This window comes from Heptranchias perlo, chromosome 29, assembly GCF_035084215.1.
Source record: "Heptranchias perlo isolate sHepPer1 chromosome 29, sHepPer1.hap1, whole genome shotgun sequence".
In the NCBI taxonomy this organism is placed as follows: Eukaryota; Metazoa; Chordata; class Chondrichthyes; order Hexanchiformes; family Hexanchidae; genus Heptranchias; species Heptranchias perlo.
Genome location: NC_090353.1, coordinates 6,164,103 through 6,183,575, shown reverse-complemented (window position 1 = coordinate 6,183,575; position 19,473 = coordinate 6,164,103). Strand labels below are relative to the sequence as shown.

Genomic DNA, 19,473 nt, shown 5'->3' with positions numbered 1-19,473 from the left:
CGAGTTCATTGGCCAGAGGATAAGATGCACCTTTCATAACACTATACTGAATCCTTTTATAAACCAATATTTTTTTCCAAAGGGTATTTTAACCGAAATCTTTTGACCTGATATTTGCTCCGAGTGCTCGCTCCCGTGGCGCTCCGCCGGCCGTTATTTCGCGCCAGATTCCAGCCACGCACTAACCCCTCGGCGCCGCCAGTACTCGCGCGCTGATTGGCTGCACGCCACGCTCTGGGAGGACGACGCAAGAAACGCGGAGACAGGCCAACCCGGAATGAAAATCACGTAACACCAGGACCCGGAGCACTGACTGGGTAACACTGGGTAACTAGGCAACACTGGGAGAGTGGCCCGAAGCATCAGGTAGGTAACCGAAGCAGTTAAAGTTCACCTCATTCTGGTTTAAAGTTGGGGCATTTTGTTAGATTAAACACACTATATAAATGCAAGGCCTGTTTACGTATCTCTCTCCATTCCGCCGGCGCGGACTCGATGGGCCGAATGGCCTCCTTTTCTATGATTTGTTCGAAACGAAAATACAAACACACAGCAGGTCTGTCACCATCTGTGGAGACAGCAGGCAGGCTAAAGGTTCGGGTTCATATCCCTTTTCAATTCTCATGAAGGTTTCGACCCAGAAACATCGGCTGTCTACTCTCTCCACAAATGCTGTGTGTTTCCAGATTTTTTTTGTTTCAGATTTCTGCCATCTGCAGTATTTTATTTTTTGCTCCTGTGCTTAAATGGGTTTGCAGTTGGTCTCATCCTTTTTGATTACAAGTATCACTCAAGTTGTGGGGAACCAAGGGTCTAATGAGAGAGATGAACTTAAAGTAATTAAGATTAGTAAAGAAAAAGTACGGGAAAAATTAATGGGACTAAAAGCCGACAAATCCCCTGGGCCTGATGGGCTACATCCTGGGGTTTTAAAAGAGGTGGTTGCAGAGATAGTGGATCTTCTAGAATATCCTAGATTCTAGAATGGTCCCCATAGATTGGAAGGTAGCAAATGTAACCCCGCTATTCAATAAAGGAGGGAGAGAGAAAACACAGAACTATAGGCTAGTCAGCCTGACATCAATAGTAGGGAAAATGTTAGAATCTATTATTAAGGATGTAGTAACAGGGCACTTAGAAATTTATAATGTCAGAGTCAACATGGCTTTACGAAAGGAAAATCATGTTTGACAAATCTATTAGAGTTTTTTGGGAGTGTAACTAGCAGGGTAGATAAGGGGGAACCAGTGGACGTCGTATATTTGGATTTTCAAAAGGCATTCGATAAGTTTGTTACACAAAATTAGGGCTCATGGGATAGGGGGATAATATGTTAGCATGGATTGAGGATTGATTAACGGACAGAAAACAGAGAGTAGGAATAAACAGGTCATTTTCAGGTTGGCAGGTTGTAACTAGTCGGGTGCCGCAAGGATCGGTGCTTGGGCCTCAGCTGTTTACAATATATACCAATGACTTAGATGAGGGGACCGAGTGTAATATATCCAAGTTTGCTGACTATGCAAAGCTAGGTGGGAAAGTAAGCTGTGAGGCGGACGTAAAGAGGCTGCAAAGGGATATAGACAGGTTAAGTGAGTGGGCGAGAAGTGGAGTATAACGGGGGAAATGTGAAATTATCCACTTTGGTAGGAAGAATAGAACAGCAGAATATTTTTTTTAAAGGTGAGAGACTAAGAAATGTTAGCAGTTAGAGGGATTTGGGTGTCCTTGAACACAAATCACAGAAAGTTAACATGCAAGTACAGCAAGCAATTAGGAAGCAAATGGTATGTTAGCCTTTATTGCAAGGGGGTTGGAGTATATGAGTAAGGAGGTCTTGCTGCAATTATATAGGGCTCTGGTGAGACCACACATGGTACAGTTTTGGTCTCCTTACCTAAGGAAGGATATACTTGCCTTAGAGGGGGTGCAATGAAGGTTCACTAGATTGATTCCTGGGATAGGAGGGTTGTCCTATGAGGAGAGATTGAGTAAATTGGGCCCATATTCTCTGGAGTTTAGAAGAATGAGAGGTGATCTCATTGAAATGTATAAAATTCTTAGAGGACTTGAGACGGTAGATGCTGAGAGAGTCTGGAACTAGGGGTCATAGTCTCAAGAGATGAGGTCGGCCATTTAGGACTGAGATGAGGAAAAATTTCTTCACTCAGAGAGTTGTGAACCTTTGGAATTCTCTACCCCAGAGGGCTGTGGATCCACAGTCGTTGAGTATATTCAAGATTGAGATCGATAGCTTTTTGGCCAATAAGGGAATCAAAGGATATGACGATAGGGCAGGAAAGTGGAGTTGAGGTCAAAGATCAGCCGTGATCTTATTGAATGGCAGAACAAGTTCGAGGGGCCATATGGCCTACTCCTGCTCCTATTTCTTATGTTCTTATAACTACATTTCATCCATGTTGACAACTCTTGACAATAATGGTGGCCCTGACTTTCTCTCAGAGTAGGGCAGGGCTCACGGACCAAATAACGGAGTGGTTCGGGAGGGCAGACACAGCAATGCAGTGGAGGCAGGAGGCCAGAGCCATTAATGCATGTTTTTTCTGTCACTGTCATGTTTCCCTCCTTCCTGTTGGTAAAACTGATCCTTCTGCTCCCAGTGCCCCTGAACATGTATAGCACATTAGCAAGGTGCATTGGATCCAGAGAACTGACACTTGACAAAGCCATCTAAATGGCATGTTATTTAGAGCTGATAAAGTGCCAGGTGATGGGTTAACTGAAGTATTAGACAAGTCACACTTTAGGTATGGGGAAGGAAAGGAATGAAATAATCATCCTAAGGAGAGACTTCTGCCAAGCCAGAAAGTACCTGTGCCTTGTGTATGCTGTAACCAAAGACACAGTCAAGAAGATAACTGTTCAGTGTATATATAGATGCAGGAAATCTAATAAGTCAGGACATTTTGAAATAGTTTATTGCACCAAGCTTCTTAAAGCATTGACCATTAGTGATAAATCACATGGGGAGGAGTCAATCTGCATTGGCTTAGTTAAGTACGTTGACAACACAGACAAATCACGAGAGGCAGCCCTGAAGGTAGATGACAAGGTTGTAAATTTTAAAACTGATACCGCTGTGGACGTTACTTTTCTGTCACAGCGTATGTATCGCAGTAACCCCTGTTACAGATGTTATACTGTAAAGCCCAGGAAGGAAACTAGATTCCAAGGGGCTTCATGCCACATACTACATACACAGGAGGAGAGTACAAGTTTTGAATTTTCATGATCAGGGGCTTCATGTTAATGATTTCTAGGCCAAGATCAACTTGGAAAATAGGTTTGGTACAGAGAACGTGTGTTTGACGGCATTGGGCTGCCATAGTGGAGTCTGTAACTATTGTGCTTCAGAGAGATTTTGTCTCTTATGGTTTGAACACCCTGGTAAAGTTCTATTCCTAATACTTTCAAAGTGGAATAGGAATTAAGAAGAATTAAATTATTGAGGAAGTTACTGAACCTTTGGAATGGTGTACACCAATAGTACCAGATGCAAAAGAGAGAATGTTTCCTGGAAAGTTATTTGTAACTGATGTATTTTCAATCAGGAATCCAATTAAAAATACAGATGAGATATTGAGAATGATGTAAAGACCTGCAAGTCAACATCTGGGGAGAGATTTGCACTTATAAAAGAAGCAACAACTACAACAGAATACTTCAAATACATCAAAAAAAAAGTTCATGATGAATTGAGAGAATATACTGTACAAAGACAACTCTCAATAACTAATACATAGAAACATAGAAAATAGGAGCAGGAGTAGGCCATTCGGCCCTTCGAGCCTGCTCTGCCGTTCAATATGATCATGGCTGATCCTCTATCTCAATACCATATTCCTGCTCTCTCCCCATACTCCTTGATGCCTTTTGTGTCTAGAAAGCTATCTGGCTCCTTAAATATATTCAGTGACTTGGCTTCTGTGGTAGAGAATTCCACAGGTTCACCACCCTCTGAGTGAAGAAATTTCTCCTCATCTCAGTCCTAAATGTCCTACCCCGTATCCTGAGACTGTGACTCCTCGTTCTGGACACCCCAGCCAGGAGAAATATCCTCCCTGCATCCAGTCTGTCTAGCCCTGTCAGAATTTTATATGTTTTAATGAGATCCCCTCTCATTCTTCTAAACTCGAGTGAATACAGGCCAAGTCGACCCAATCTGTCCTCATACGACAGTCCTGCCATCCCAGGAATTAGTCTGGTGAACCTTCGCTGCACTTCCTCTATGGCAAGTGGCAAGTACATACTTTCTTGGGTAAGGAGACCAAAACTGCACACAATACTCCAGATGTAGTCTCACCAAGGCCCTGTATAACTGCAGTAAGACATCCTTGCTCCTGTACTCAAATCCTCTTGCAATGAAGGCCAACATACCATTTGCCTTCCTATCTGCTTGCTGCACCTGCACCCAGGTCCCTTTGTTTCCTAATCTATCACCATTTAAATAATACTCTGCCTTACTGTTTTTCCTTCCACAGTGGATAACTTCACATTTACCCACATTATACTGCATCTGCCATGTATTTGCCCACTCACTCAACTTGTCTAAATCGCCTTGAAGCCTCTTTGCATCCTCCTCACAACTCACGATCCCACCTAGTTTTGTGTCCTCAGCAAACTTGGAAATATTACATTTGGTTCCCTCATCCAAATCATTGATATATATTGTGAATAGCTGGGGCCCAAGCACTGATCCCTGTGGTACCCCACTAGTCACTGCCTGCCACCCTGAAAAAGACCCATTTATTCCTATTCTCTGTTTCCTGTCTGTTAACCAATTTTCAATCCATGCCAGTATCTTACCCCCAATCCCATGTGCTTTAATATTGCACACTAACCTCTTATGTGGGACTTTATCAAAGGCCTTCTGAAAATCCAAATAAACCACATCCACTGGTTCTCCCTTATCTATTCTACCAGTTACAACCTCAAAAAACTCCAGTAGGTTTGTCAAGCATGATTTCCCTTTCATAAATCCATGTTGACTTTGTCTAATCCCGTTGATATTTTTTAAGTGTCCTGTTATCACATCCTTTATAATAGACTCCAGCATTTTCCCTACTACTGATGTTAGGCTAACCGGTCTATAGTTTCCTGTTTTCTCTCCCTCCTTTTTTAAATAGTGGGGTTGCATTTGGCACCCTCCAATCTGCAGGAACTGTTCCATAATCTATAGAATTTTGGAAGATGACAACTAATGCATCCACTATTTCTATGGCTACTTCTTTTAGTACTCTGGGATGCAGAGTAATAGCTTGTTAATGTACCAGAACAGGATATTAATCCCTGCCAAAGTGAGGAGCAAGATTCGATTCTCAACAAAATGCATGATTAAGTGAATGGGCAAAACTATGGTAAATGGATTTCTATGTAGGTAAGTGTGAGGTCATCCACTTTGGATCTAAAAAAGATAGATCAGAGTACTTTCCAAATGCTGAATAGCTTGAAATAGTGGAGGTCCAAAGAGACTTAGGGGGTCCATGTACATAGATCATTAAAATGTCATGGACAGGTACAGAAAATAATCAATCAGGCTAATGGAATGCTGGCCTTTATATCTAGAGGACTAGAATACAAGGGGATAGAAGTTATGCTACAGCTATACAAAGCCCTGATTAGACCACACCTGGGGCACTGTGTTCAGTTCTGGGCACCGCACCTTGGGAAGGATATATTGGCCTAGGAGGGAGTGCAGTGTGGATTTACTAGAATGATACCTGGACTCCAATTTACAAGGAGAGATTACACAAACTAGGGTTGTATTCCCTGGAATTTAGGAGATTAATGTGTGATTTGATCAAAGTTTTCAAGATATTAAGGGGAACTGATAGGGTAGATAAAGAGAAACTATTTCTGCTGGTTGGGGAGTCTAGGACTAGGGGACATAGCCTAAAGATTAAAGCCAGGACTTTCAGGAGTAAAGTTAGGAATCAGTTCTACACGCAAAGGGTGGTAGAAGTTTGGAACTCTCTTCCGCAAATGGCAGTTGCTGCTAGCTCAGTTGTTAATTTTAAATGTGAGATCAATAGATTTTTGTTACTCAAAGGTATCAAGGGATATGGAGTTAAGGCAGGTATATGGAGTTAGGTCACAGATCAGCCATGATCTCATTGAACAGGCTCGAGGGGCCAAATGGCCTACTCACGTTCCTATGAGGGATATCAAGGATTAACAGTGCCGGGACCAGAAAGCATATCTATGCAGTAGCCAGGCATCAGCGAGGATATCAGAGAAAGTGTCTTCATGTGAGTTTTGCCAGGCTAAGGAAAGAATCTTTGATGCCAGTGCCATTACTGGAGCAGCCTTAGCAGAAAATTGTAGTGGAATTATTTGAGCATGGACAAAAGTACCATGTAGTTATTGACTATTCTAGATTTCTTGAAATAGCGCATCAGCTATAACAAGTCATCACATTATTGGAAAGTTTATCAATATGTTTGCTCAATGGGGTATTCCTGAGGAACTTATTCTGATATTGGAACACAGTTTCAGGTGCTCAGAGCTCAGTATGACTGTACATCCCACCACCAGTTCTTATTGTCCACAAGTTAATGGAAATTCTGAGAAGGCTCTACAAACTACACAGAGTTCTGAAAAAAGAGAATTCTTTCCTAGTGTTACGGAGCTACAGAGAAACTCCAATTGTAGCTACAGATAATACAGGCGCAGCTCCAGAACTAGCTGCGCCTCTAGCCAAACTGTTCCAGTACAGCTACAACACTGGCATCTACCCAACAATGTGGAAAATTGTCCAGGTATGTCCTGTCCACAAAAAGCAGGACAAATCCAATCCAACCAATTACCGACCCATCAGTCTACTCTCAATCATCAGCAAAGTGATGGAAGGTGTCATCGACAGTGCTATCAAGTGGCACTTACTCACCAATAACCTGCTCACCAACGCTCAGTTTGGGTTCCGCCAGGACCACTTGGCTCCAGACCTCATTACAACCTTGATCCAAACATGGACAAAAGAGCTGAATTCCAGAGGTGAGGTGAGAGTGACTGCCCTTGACATCAAGGCAGCATTTGACCAAGTGTGGCACCAAGGAACCATAGTAAAATTGAAGTCAATGGGAATCAGGGGGAAAACTCCCCAGTGGCTGGAGTCATACCTTGCACAAAGGAAGATGGTAGTGGTTGTTAGAGGCCAATCATCTCAGCCCCAGGACACTGCTGCAGGAGTGCCTCAGGGCAGTGTCCTAGGCACAACCATCTTCAGCTGCTTCATCAATGACCTTCCGTCCATCATAAGGTCAGAAATGGGGATGTTCACTGATGATTGCACAGTGCTCAGTTCCATTTGCAACCCCTCAGATAATGAAGCAGTCCGTGGCTGCATGCAGCAAGACCTGGACAACATCCAGTCTTGGGCTGATAAGTGGCAAGTAACATTCGAGCCAGACAATGACCATCTCCGACAAGAGAGAGTCTAACCACCTCCCCTTGACATTCAATGGCGTTACCTTCGCCGAATCCCCCACCATCAACATCCTGGAGGTCACCATTGAACAGAAACTTAACTGGACCAGCCACATAAATACTGTGGTTACTAGAGCAGGTCAGAGGTTGGGTATTCTGCGGCGAGTGACTCACCTCCTGACTCCCCAAAGCCTTTCCACCATCTACAAGGCACAAGTCAGGAGTGTGATGGAATACTCTCTGCTTGCCTGGATGAGTGCAGCTCCAACAACACTCAATAAGCTCGACACCATCCAGGACAAAGCAGCCCGCTTGATTGGTACCCCATCCACCACCCTAAACATTCACTCCCTTCACCACCGGCATCCTGTAGTGTGTACCATCTACAGGATGCACTGCAGCAACTCGCCAAGGCTTCTTCTGCAGCAACTCGCCAAGGCTTCTTCTGCAGCAACTCGCCAAAGCTTCTTCTGCAGCAACTCGCCAAGGCTTCTTCTGCAGCAACTCGCCAAGGCTTCTTCTGCAGCAACTCGCCAAGGCTTCTTCTGCAGCAACTCGCCAAGGCTTCTTCTGCAGCAACTCGCCAAGGCTTCTTCTGCAGCAACTCGCCAAGGCTTCTTCTGCAGCAACTCGCCAAGGCTTCTTCTGCAGCAACTCGCCAAGGCTTCTTCTGCAGCAACTCGCCAAGGCCTCTTCTGCAGCAACTCGCCAAGGCTTCTTCGACAGCACCTCCCAAACTCACGACCTCTACCACCTAGAAGGACAAGGGCAGCAGGCACATGGGAACAACACCACCTGCACGTTCCCCTCCAAGTCACACACCATCCCGACTTGGAAATATATCGCCGTTTCCTGGGTCAAAATCCTGGAACTCCCAACCTAATAGCACTGTGGGAGAACCTTCACCATACGGACTGCAGCGGTTCAAGAAGTTGGCTCACCACCACTTTCTCATGGGCAATTAGGGATGGGCATTAATTGCCGGCCTTGCCAGCGACACCCACATCCCATGAACAATTAAAAAACATGTCCAGCACAATTGATGATTGGGATGCACTTTAAAACTATGGTTCCTACACCTGACAAAAATCTGAAGCCCCAACAGGCAAGCAGAAAATTGATGAGACAAGAAAGCCAAGAACTCTTGCTAGCATTTCTTTTATCAGCATGATTCAGTTAGAGTACTGCCAGCGCTAGAAGCCGGTGATCAAATAAGGATCAATCGAGCTTGATGAGGAGAAAAGTGAAAGTGCTACAGTGAAAGTCTCCAGGATCATATATAGTGCAGATAGCTAATAGCATTATCTGCAGGAAGAGGAGACTTCTGCAAGTGATTTTAAGCTTATTTTGAAGAGAAAGAGTCACACTATGTGGTGATAGTGCTGCATCAGTACAAACAACAAAAATGTTATAGCTCAAAGTGAGAACTTCAGTGGTAGGATTGTGAGAAAATAATTTGTTATAGGTAGAATGACTAGTAACAGCAAACTACTGCAGGGAACAAATATTCCTGTGGTCAGAGCTAGGGTTGTCAACCCCAAAGTCCAGTTAGGTTTGTTTATTTCATCGGCTGGAAGGAAGGGAAATGTAATGAGAATGTATTTCCACTGGAAGAGAATGAGTCTGTGATAAGGCTGGAATGTTTGTTTACTCGAGGAATTGCCAAACACATCAAAGCATTCCACTTTTTTTCCCTCTTTACCCCTCCTGATGGTAGTTACTCATGCTGTGATTTGATATTCTGAAGGCAAATCACCATATGAACATAGACAATAAGTGTTTAACCATAGATGTCAATACAATCCTGCGGCACACTTTCCAGCAGAGGTCACTGTACAGTGATTACTGTTGTTGTCCTGGCTAAGACTGTCCTCCTCATTGCACTAGCTCAGCCCAGGCGAGGTACATTTACACACTAAGCCTTTTGCAAGCCCTTTCCTTTGCATTTTCAGTTAAATTCTGAATAAAAATAACGGCACTAAGTACTAGTTAGCAACCAGCCCATCAAACTAAGAAAGCTGCTACAGTGGGGCTGTTTTGGGGACAGGGAGACAAGAGGAGACACAGAATGTGTTTTGTGCAAACAGTTATTTATTTATCTCTCTCTGAAAGAATGTTCTGTGACTCCCCTTTCCTGACCCATGTGTTCTCCTTTTGTTAGGATGTTCAGGAGAAGTGGACTGGGGAGTTCCGCCCTGGCTAGAGCCCAGGCCCAGCTCTCTGGGCAGAGGATATTAGCAAGTTTCGAGGACTCTGGGGACGAACTGCAGGTAATGAAAAACTCGTATTAAAGGTAACTGCTACATGTAGCTGTCTTTTTCCAAGATTAGAAAATCAATGTAAGATTTATAGGTAAAAATAAAACTCTTCCATTGGCTTTCAAAAATGAAGCTGAATGAGGCTGCATGATTTATGCTGTCAGATCATGGGTGAATGTTTTATTCATTAATAACAATGTCAACCCTGCCCATCAGACATAGGATATGCTGCTCCCACAAAACTAAAACTAACTATAACTAGGTGTCAGCCTTGGCTTAGCGGTAGCATTCTTGCCAAAATTGGCAGTTGAGCAGGCCCAGGAGCCTGGTAAGAAAAAAGCAGGTCGACACCAAGGGTGCAGACCACCCCACCAACAAGATGTTCAGACGGGGGTTTCAACCCCAAGCACCAACCAACTCCCTCCCTCCATCCCCACAAACCATGGTGCACCCATCCAGAGAGAAAATTGGAGTTAAGTTAAGGTCTGAAGTTGCTAAAGTCAGCATTAAGGCCTGAGAACTACAAAGTGTCGAGTAGAAAGATAAGTTGTTGAGCTTCATTCGACAGTGTAGCAGGCCAAAGACAGAGAGGGTCAGAGTGGGAGTGCGGATGGAGAATTGAAATGGCAAGTGACAGGGAGCTCAGGGTCGCACTTGTGGACAGATTAGAGAGCGGTCATCTAATCTGCGTTTAATCATCCCGATGTAGAAGATCGTTACATATAATTTTAGCACTCTGCATTTAGTGTACAGTAATGAAATACGGTGTCTTGGGGCAAAATATGAAGAAAGATTGTTAGTAATAGAAATGGCTTTCCGAGACACATTCTAGACATTTTTATCCAGAGTATTAGCAACAAGAGTGAGTGAAACTTGGAGTCAGTAAAACAGTAGTGGGATGAATCACTGAAAGATGACTCAGATATGTAACCAGAATGCAACAGATTAATGAAGACTTATCCATTCTTGCACAGAAGCAAAATGACAGAGAGGAAGGCCACAAAAGCACTGGTTAGACTGTATTAGATGAAATTAGGACCAAGCAAAGAAAGAACCTACAGGTATACAGTGCCTTTCACAACCTCAGAACGTCCAAAATGTTTCACAGCCAATGAAGTACTTTTAAAGTAGTCACTGTTATAATGTAGGGAAACACGACAGCCAACTTGCACACACAGCAACGTCCCACAAACAGCAATGAGATAAATGACCAGATTGTTTTAGTGGTGTTGGTTTAGGGATAAATGTTGGCCAGGACACTGGGAGAACTCCTTTGCTCTTCCTCAAAAAGTGCCATGGGATCTTTTATGTCCATCTGAGCTCCCTGTCACTTGCCATTTCAATTCTCCATCCGCACTTCCACTCTGACCCTCTCTGTCTTTGGCCTGCTACACTGTCGAATGAAGCTCAACAACTTATCTTTCTACTCGACACTTTGTGGTTCTCAGGCCTTAATGCTGACTTTAGCAACTTCAGACCTTAACTTAACTCCAATTTTCTCTCTGGATGGGTGCACCATGGTTTGTGGGGATGAGGGGAGGGAGTTGGTTGGTGCTTGGGGTTGAAATCCCCTGTCTGAATATCCTGTTGGTGGGGTGGTCTGCACCCTTGGTGTCGACCTGCTTTTTTCTTACCAGGCTCCTGGGCTGCTGGAGCCTGCTCAACTGCCAATTTTTCATTTCCCTTTCAATCTATCTATCCCCCACCCCTATAGCTATTAACACACTTTGTCTCGTATATCTTTTCTTTCTTTGATTTCTCTCATTATGCCCACTATTGTCGCATACTAATGTCACTTCTGCCACTTAACCATCTTCTGTTCTCCCCTTAAGCACTTCATTCTATTTCTTTTCCTGTGGGTGTCTGTGTTCTTATATTTATTCTCCCTAACCCCTCAGCCCTCTCCCCTTTCTCTTGTTCTGTTTCTTTTAAAATGCTCTTCATATGTCATTTCTTCCTATTCTGACTAACCTGAAACATTAGCTCATCTGTTCTCTCCAGAGCAACTGATTTTGTTTGATTGCCAGCATCTGCAGTACTTTGCTTTATATCGCTCTGTTTCTTCTCCATTTACGTTAACTTTGGGTTTTCCAGTCCCCTGGAAACAACAAACTTTTCTGTATTTATGTTTAAGCTAAACATGTTTCTTTAGCATAGTCAGGAGAAGACAATCTTATCTATACTGCCCATCCAATGATCTCCTTTCTTTCCTATGAGATGTCTCAAAGCATATCACTTAATAACCATAAATCCCTTCGGATGCCAGGAACTTGTATGTTTCCTGTACAAGCATCAACGGTTGGCAGTTTGTTCCATATATTGATCAATTGTGTGTGCGTGTGTGCCTTTTTTTTTCACCTTTAACTCAGCAGGGCCCCAACTGCTGCTTCATTTGAGATCAGTTAAGTCCAACTTCTGACCTGTATGCCTTAGCACTACACTATATGATGCATGGTCTAACTAAGCTATTAAAGAAGCTCAGGTACATAGACTTTTTCCCCCATTTGAAATATTTAGAATCCTCAGGACTTTTCTCATTACCTAGCATGTAATTAGTCAGTTGTCAGGTAATCTACATGAAAGTTCTGCCAATCCAGCTATTAAGATCACTGCTAGAAGGTGCACAAGATTTCCATCCTCTTCCCCCTTCTGTTGAAGTTCCTGACTTCCTCTCGGAGCCTCTTCCTTTGGCTCAACTGAAATTGGGAATTGTAGGTGTCATCCCGCGTCGTGTGATGCGGTACGGTCTCCCACTGTACCTCCTTGAATCGACATGCTTTCTCTTTCAATCATTTTCTAAACTGTCGCTCTTGTATTTGCAGGAATATATGAACACTGTCTGTAAGAAAAGCAGTGCCCTGAAGGTTAATCCATTCAGCCTGCATGAAATTAGTGACCTAAGCGACCTTTCGATAGAGGACACGGTGGACAGAGAATGGAAAGAAAATCGATATTCAAAAACCATAGCCAATCTAAAGCCAGCAGAAGGCATCAGTGAGCTGCCACTGACTGGCAGTCGGTTCTTGAACAAGCCAAACAAATTGTCAATATCACAGAGTCCCACAATGAGCAAAAGCGTGTTGAAGAAAGCTAATAAGGCAGACACAAGGAGGCCTGATGCTGCCTCTGCGTTGGTCGGGTCCTCCAGTGCTGTGCTTGCCAGACTGGCACAAATAGAAAACAAAATCACGAGCAGAAAACTGAGTGTGCACGCAATCGATTCTGACGAGGGTTTACGGACGTCCGATGAGAGGCAACTTTCCTCTAAGTCAAGTAGTGAGCTAAGCGGAAAAGGGAGCAGATTCCTGAAGAGAATGCCAGAAACTGCTAAGAAACAGGAGTGGAATGCTGGGGGTCAGGAGCAAGAACAGAGATCTGCAAAGAAAGACCAACATCATGCACATCCTAGAACTCCAGTCAGAGTGGCCACAATCGACAGTGACGAGGAGGAAATGAGAAGGATGCTGGGAGGCTCCCTAGAATTCTCAGATGAAAGTGAACTTATCAAAAGATCGCAAGGGACTCCACAACGCAGCCCCGAGTTGCACCACCAGGTAGTGTGCACACACAATACAACAACAACTTGCATTTATATAGCGCCTTTATCATAGTAAAACGTCCCAAAACACTTCACAGGAGCGTTATCAGACAAAATCTGACATCGAGTAGATAAGGAGATATTGGGACAGGTGACCAAAAGTTTGGTCAAAGAGGTAGGTTTTAAGGAGCAACTTAAAGGTGGAGAGAGAGATCTTGGGGCCTAGGCAGCTAAAAGTCCATATCTGCTACATCTACTGCATTCCTTTTATTTATCTAATAAATAATCTGCTCATGTGGAGGGTAAATGTCAACACTGGCTGGATGACCGAATGGCTTGTTTCCATGTTGTCACTTCTTCAAAAAGGATACATCAGAGTACTTATTTTAGCTTGAATTATGGATTCTAAGAGCTTGCCTACAACTGATCTTAGACTAACTGGTCCATAGTTAGTTTATCCCTCTGACCCTTCTCACCTTCTGAGTATGCCCCAGAGACATTTTGCTGGACCATAAGGAGAAAGAAGCTCCATTTAACCTGGGGTCTGTTTCTGTGTTATAACTTCTATATATTGTCTGGGATGTCTGCCAAGAGGGATCTTCCTATGAAGCCAGTTTGATCTGGGTGGATTAGTCTAGAGACCAGTCAGCCAAGAGGTGAGAATTTAGGTCAGCATTTTATTGTCCCAGTTAAGGACTGTCATGCTGTGACAAAATCAGAGAATTCTATCTTTATTTTGTAGGATTTTAGAGAATCGGGGTAAAGTTTTAAAAACATGGTTTTAGCCAGCTGTGTCCCTGGAGTGGCTTTGTGTGAGAATTCCCATGTTCAGTAGCTGCATTGCAAGTACAGAGTGTCTGACTCACACCTGGGGAAATCCCTTTGATCTTGAGGGCATTGCCTCCTTCCTGGGCTGATGTGCTAGACGTAAAATATGATTTCCTCTTTTATTGGGTGTTGAGAACCATTGTAACTGGGAAAATGAAAACATCATTGATAGTTGGAGAACCCAGGCTTCATTAAGGTACTGAGATCTTTCCCATTCTATATAATCCTGGTCGAGGTGTTCGATTTGTTTATAGTCCTATTGGTTGCGAATTTATAAATATTTGGTTGCAATTGTTCCAGATGTTATTAACTCATGCTTTATTTTACACTTAGTCTGTCTTGAAAAACCATCCGAGGAGCCAATTGAGAATGCCCTCTCCACCCAGTGTGGGCTCCTCTCAATTAAGTAAGTCTCCAAGAATGAAGTTTGTGAAACGACCCCCTTCCTCCCTATCTGAGCGTAGTGTGATTAAATCTCTGGATGAGCTCTTTACTGAACCCTCTGTTGCTGAAGATGATAGAAGTCTTGACAATGAGACCTCTAATGGTGAGTATCTCTTTGCACCTAATTTTGGGCATCTTGTTCGATTGGAATTGAGAATGAGCATAAAGTTTGACGGACTCTACAAGGACACTGCAGTCCTCAGTTTTGTTATATTAATTCTCAGTTTCTAGCTGCATCTGTCCACACTGTGTAGCAGTAGTCCAGAAACTTAGGAAATTTTAGCAATAGGAAAAGGTCACTTGTCCAACAAACCTGTCCTTTTCAAATGATCTTAGCTACACATTGATTTCTCACCATATCCACCTATCCTCTCTTTCTCCAGAAATGCATCTAGTTTGTTTCTTGAACCCATTCCTAGCTGGTAGCCCAATTTCCTGGAGTCCGATAGCGGCAGATCATTTGTCAAGTTGGTTTGGAGTGGTGGTCCCTGTCGTTTTTCCATGGAGTCACTCTGGGACATAAGGCGAGGGGGGAATGTTGCTTCTCTTGGTAACTACACTTTTTTTAAAGATAAAAAAGTCAAACCAGATTTTGATAAGTTTGTCTTTTCCAGCATAAAATGGGGAGAACTTTGGATAAAATAATACTCTCCCCAGACTTAGCTTTCCCCTTAATAGACAGTGAACATTGACAAGCTACTTGATATGTGGGGGGCATCACAGCTGAATCCAGTCCTGTTCTCATCAGCCATCAACACACATGTACTTGCCAGCAGGAGTAACCAGATAGCCATCAGGAGTGGGAACCCTACCTTAATTTATTTTTCCTCTTTGTGTAGCCCAGGGACACCAAGGCTCTTGTCATTCCCCAACTGCTATCCAGGTTGAGATCAGCAAACCCAGCATTGTCCATTGATTAACTTGGTCACTATGGTTTAGTATCACAATGCATGGTGCATGTACCTACTAAGCTGGCAGGGAAGTTCTCACTATGTTTTATACTTTTGTCCCAGGCCATGTCTGGCAGGTAGTTCGACATTTTTCTGTAGAGCTCCAATAAATATGATATCATGTTTGGGTGCAGCCTGGGAGCAGATATTTTGTATAGAACTGTGAAGAGACGATGAACTGTGGGCAGCACTCCGCATTCTGATGGTATCAGTTCTAAACAAAATGTGCGCTCCCAGGCTGCAACCAAACTGTGTGCAATTAAATTGGGAGACAGTATTTCAGTAGCTGCTGTTATGTCAATGCTCTGTATAACCAGATTGCACTGTTATAATTTAAATACCACCTCACTTTCCAACGTGTATACTATGTCCGTTTCAGACTTCAGGCTAAATATCTTGACTCTGGAAGATTTGGGTCCAGCTATAGAACAGGAAACTACAAAAAAAACACTGACTGTGCAGGTAAATTGTTTGTCCAGGTTCAGATTTTTTTAGTCATCAATTATCTGGTGCAGTGTCTACCCCTATAAGCTGTTATAGGATTTTAAATTTTGTAGCAGTGTGCAATTTCCCATCCCTGAATGGATGAGCTGCCAATCAAAGATATTTTTGGAGCTTGCCCATAATATATTTCAATGAAGCTGACCCCAGAAACTATGGCAGGGTCAGCGCTCAGGATATTGGGCTGGTATGAGTGTCTCTCCAGGCCTACTCTCGTGCACCTCTTATGGGATACCTATAGAGTGGCAGAGACAGTGTGTCATATTCCCAGAGAAGTTGCTTTGCATAGGGACACTAAGGAGGAGTTAAATAGAAAAGACAAGTATCGCTGTGATGCAGTGTACTGACACATAGTGCAGTATGAATATTTGCTGCAAATTACCTAATGGGAAACAACTTTGCCATCAAACCTGGTGGATGGCTAGAGAACAGTTCTGCGAGGCTTTGAAACCTATTGTGATTGACAGCAGACAGCTCTACTCAATTGTGAAAGGTGCCTTTAATATCTCAGGAAAGGGGTTGATTGACAGCTCCTTGCCTAGGTACAGAATACATTTCTGTGTCTTAGTTGATGGGATAGAGAGCCACATATCTAAGTTTGCCGATGATACAAAGATAGGCAGCACTGTAAACAGTTAGATGGAAGCATAAAATTACTGGGAGATATTAATAGATTAAGTGAATGGGCAAAACTGTGGCAAAAGGATTTCCAATGTAGGCAAGTGTGAGGTCATCCACTTTTGACCTAAAAAGGATAGATCAGAGTACTTTTTAAATGGTGAAAAGCTCAAAATAGTGGAGGTCCAAGGAAACTTAAGGGTCCATGTACATAGATCATTAAAATGTCATGGACAGGTACAGAAAATAATCAAAAAGGCTAATGGAATGCTGGCCTTTATAACTAGAGGACTAGAATACAAGGGGTTAGAAGTTATGCTACAGCTATACAAAGCCCTGGTTAGACCACACCTGGAGTACCGTGTTCACTTCTGGGCACCGCACCTTGGGAAGGATATATGGGCCTTGGAGGGAGTGCAGTGCAGATTTACTAGAATGATACCTGGACTCCAAGGGTTAAATTACAAGGAGAGATTACACAAACTAGGGTTGTATTCCCTGGAATTTAGAAGATTAACGTGTGATTTGATCAAAGTTTTCAAGATATTAAAGGGAACTGATAGGGTAGATAGAAACTATTTCTGCTGGTTGGGGAGTCTAGGACTAGGGGACATAGCCTAAAAATTAGAGCCAGGACATTCAGGAGTGAAGTTAGGAAACACTTCTACACACAAAAGGTGGTAGAAGTTTGGAACTCTCTTTCGCAAACAGCAGTTGATGCTAACTCAATTGTTAATTTTAAATGTGAAATTGACAGATTTTTGTTAACCAACGGTATTAAGGGATATGGGGTTAAGGCAGGTATATGGAGTTAGGTCACAGATCAGCCATGATCTCACTGAATGGTGGAACAGGCTTGAGGGGCTAAATCACCTCCTCCTGTTCCTATGTTCCTATTTGGCAGCCTTGCATCAGTTCAGCAATTCTTCCTGTTCTAGCGACATGGAAGGTAACACGTCAAGGCTCCACGGGGATAAACTGAACCTCCCATGTCAGTTTTGTGTTAGGGACTCTGGTCCAGATTAAGTGTTATTAAGACAATTAGCGAAGCATTCTGTCTTTTTTATTATTTTGTGAACTGAGGAGCTGTAAGTTAAATGTAATTAAATCTGTTGCATTGATATTTTCTACTGTTTAATTTTTTTTACTTCTAATGTAAAACTGGTTGGCAGTTTATGGCGTAAGCAACATAGTCTGACAGTGATTACTCTTCCACTGTTGAAAGAACAAGGACATGCGATGGCTTGTGTCATTTGCAGTGAGCATATTGCAGCAACAAGGATGTTCTGTTCTTCCCTGGGCAACACTACATTACCAGATATTGTGCATATAAGATCACATTTCAATTTGTAGGGAGTGAGAGATTACTTACATGGTCCTTGGCACTGAGCTCGAGAGAAATATCCAATGAGGCCTGAAAATCTTATCAGCGACACTTCATCGGAATTGCATTGCACAATATTTAGTGGAGTGAGTGTTTTATTTATATGACGATCTGTTATCGCAGGGCTATTAATCTATACCTGTGATACCAATCAGGAGTGGGAGACCTGGTTGATTTTTAATTTCCCCTCCTTCCTAGCCCAGGAGCACTGAGACCAATTGCAGTGGTCCCTGGCTGAGATCAGCTGACATAACACAAACTAGTAATCACATCCCAGGTCTACATGGCTTAGTTCCACACTAGGCACTGCACTTACCCACCAAGCTATCAGGGAGCTATAGTATATGTTGTTAACCTGAGCAATGGACTGGTAAAGTAGAGTAATGTATCTATTTATATTGCTAGTTGTTTACTTGTGCTTTGGTGTCATGGAGTGTTTTAGTTTAAGGATTCAGTCTTTTGATGCCTTTTGTTTTTAAGAATAAAGAGAGCCAATCGTCGGGTGATCAGAGCACACATTCTGCTTTTCATACCTCAGGGCTACATATGGCAGATGAGCTGTTCAGTCCACATCCCCAACTCACCAAACCTTCAAAGGAAAAAGATGGGAGTGACTTGGAAAGTGAGATCCAGACAGAAAGCGCTGCAGCTGGAAGTGAAATCTCCGAACATTTGAATGGAGATTCTAATGTGTCGAGGAAGGAAAAGAAGTCTCCAGGAAAGCTGCACAAGCAATTTAAAGAGGACAATGAGAGCACTCTGTGTTCCGAATACTCAGAGGACTTTGAAAATTCTGACTGTGAAGTGTCATCGATAAAAATGGATCACAGTGAATCGGGCGGCGAGCGGTCATCCAGACAGGAGTTAAAGACGGATTATTCTGACAACAGCACTTTTAATTCAATATCCTCAACTCCAACTCCAGACCAGTCCAAGTCAGCAACAAGCACTGAATCTCACAGTTCCTTGAGAAGGGTGCAAGAGTTGGGACATACGAAAGTGACTGTAAAAGATACAGCAATACAGACGCAGCCATCTGGATTTACCTACACCTGGCCCAAAGGTTAATTTGTGAATAATTTTAATTTTTATTTGTTCCCTCTCCTCCAATCGTTCCTTCCTCCTCCTTCCCCCAGTTTACCCCAGTATCTCTCGGTGAAGAGGTTGGGTGGGCAGGGACTCTCATTGACTGCTGTTGAAGCTGTGTAGAAATTAATAACCATGTATTATAATCTGCTACCATGAGGCTCCCTCCCTCCTTGTTAGCAGTCCATAACCTGCTGAAACTCCAGACTGGGAGTCAAAGTTGCAACTATAATACTTGATTATGAATCAAGTGATTTACCAGTATGCTGTCGGGCTGCCTAAAAACTGACTCTTTCTACTCGCTGTGGTCTGATGACTGGCTGTTTACAACTCCTGGCAGTATTGTCACAGTGTTTATTTTCATTACTTTCTCCCCTCCCCTCTGACTGCCAACAGGATGATTGTTCACGAGTCTGGTTA

General features: G+C 43.1%; 1 protein-coding gene across 1 annotated transcript in view; it reads left to right on the top strand.

Moving 5' to 3' along the window:
- Positions 1-286: 286 nt before the first annotated feature.
- c29h19orf44 (chromosome 29 C19orf44 homolog) overlaps positions 287-19,473 on the top strand; it is a 32,211-nt gene continuing 13,024 nt past the window's right edge. The window contains exons 1-6 of the mRNA XM_067968023.1: positions 287-366; positions 9,608-9,716; positions 12,527-13,258; positions 14,404-14,617; positions 15,844-15,926; positions 18,448-19,030. Coding sequence (XP_067824124.1) covers positions 9,609-9,716; positions 12,527-13,258; positions 14,404-14,617; positions 15,844-15,926; positions 18,448-19,030 — 1,720 coding nt within the window. The 5' untranslated portion in view covers positions 287-366; position 9,608. The remainder of the gene's footprint in view (positions 367-9,607; positions 9,717-12,526; positions 13,259-14,403; positions 14,618-15,843; positions 15,927-18,447; positions 19,031-19,473) is intronic.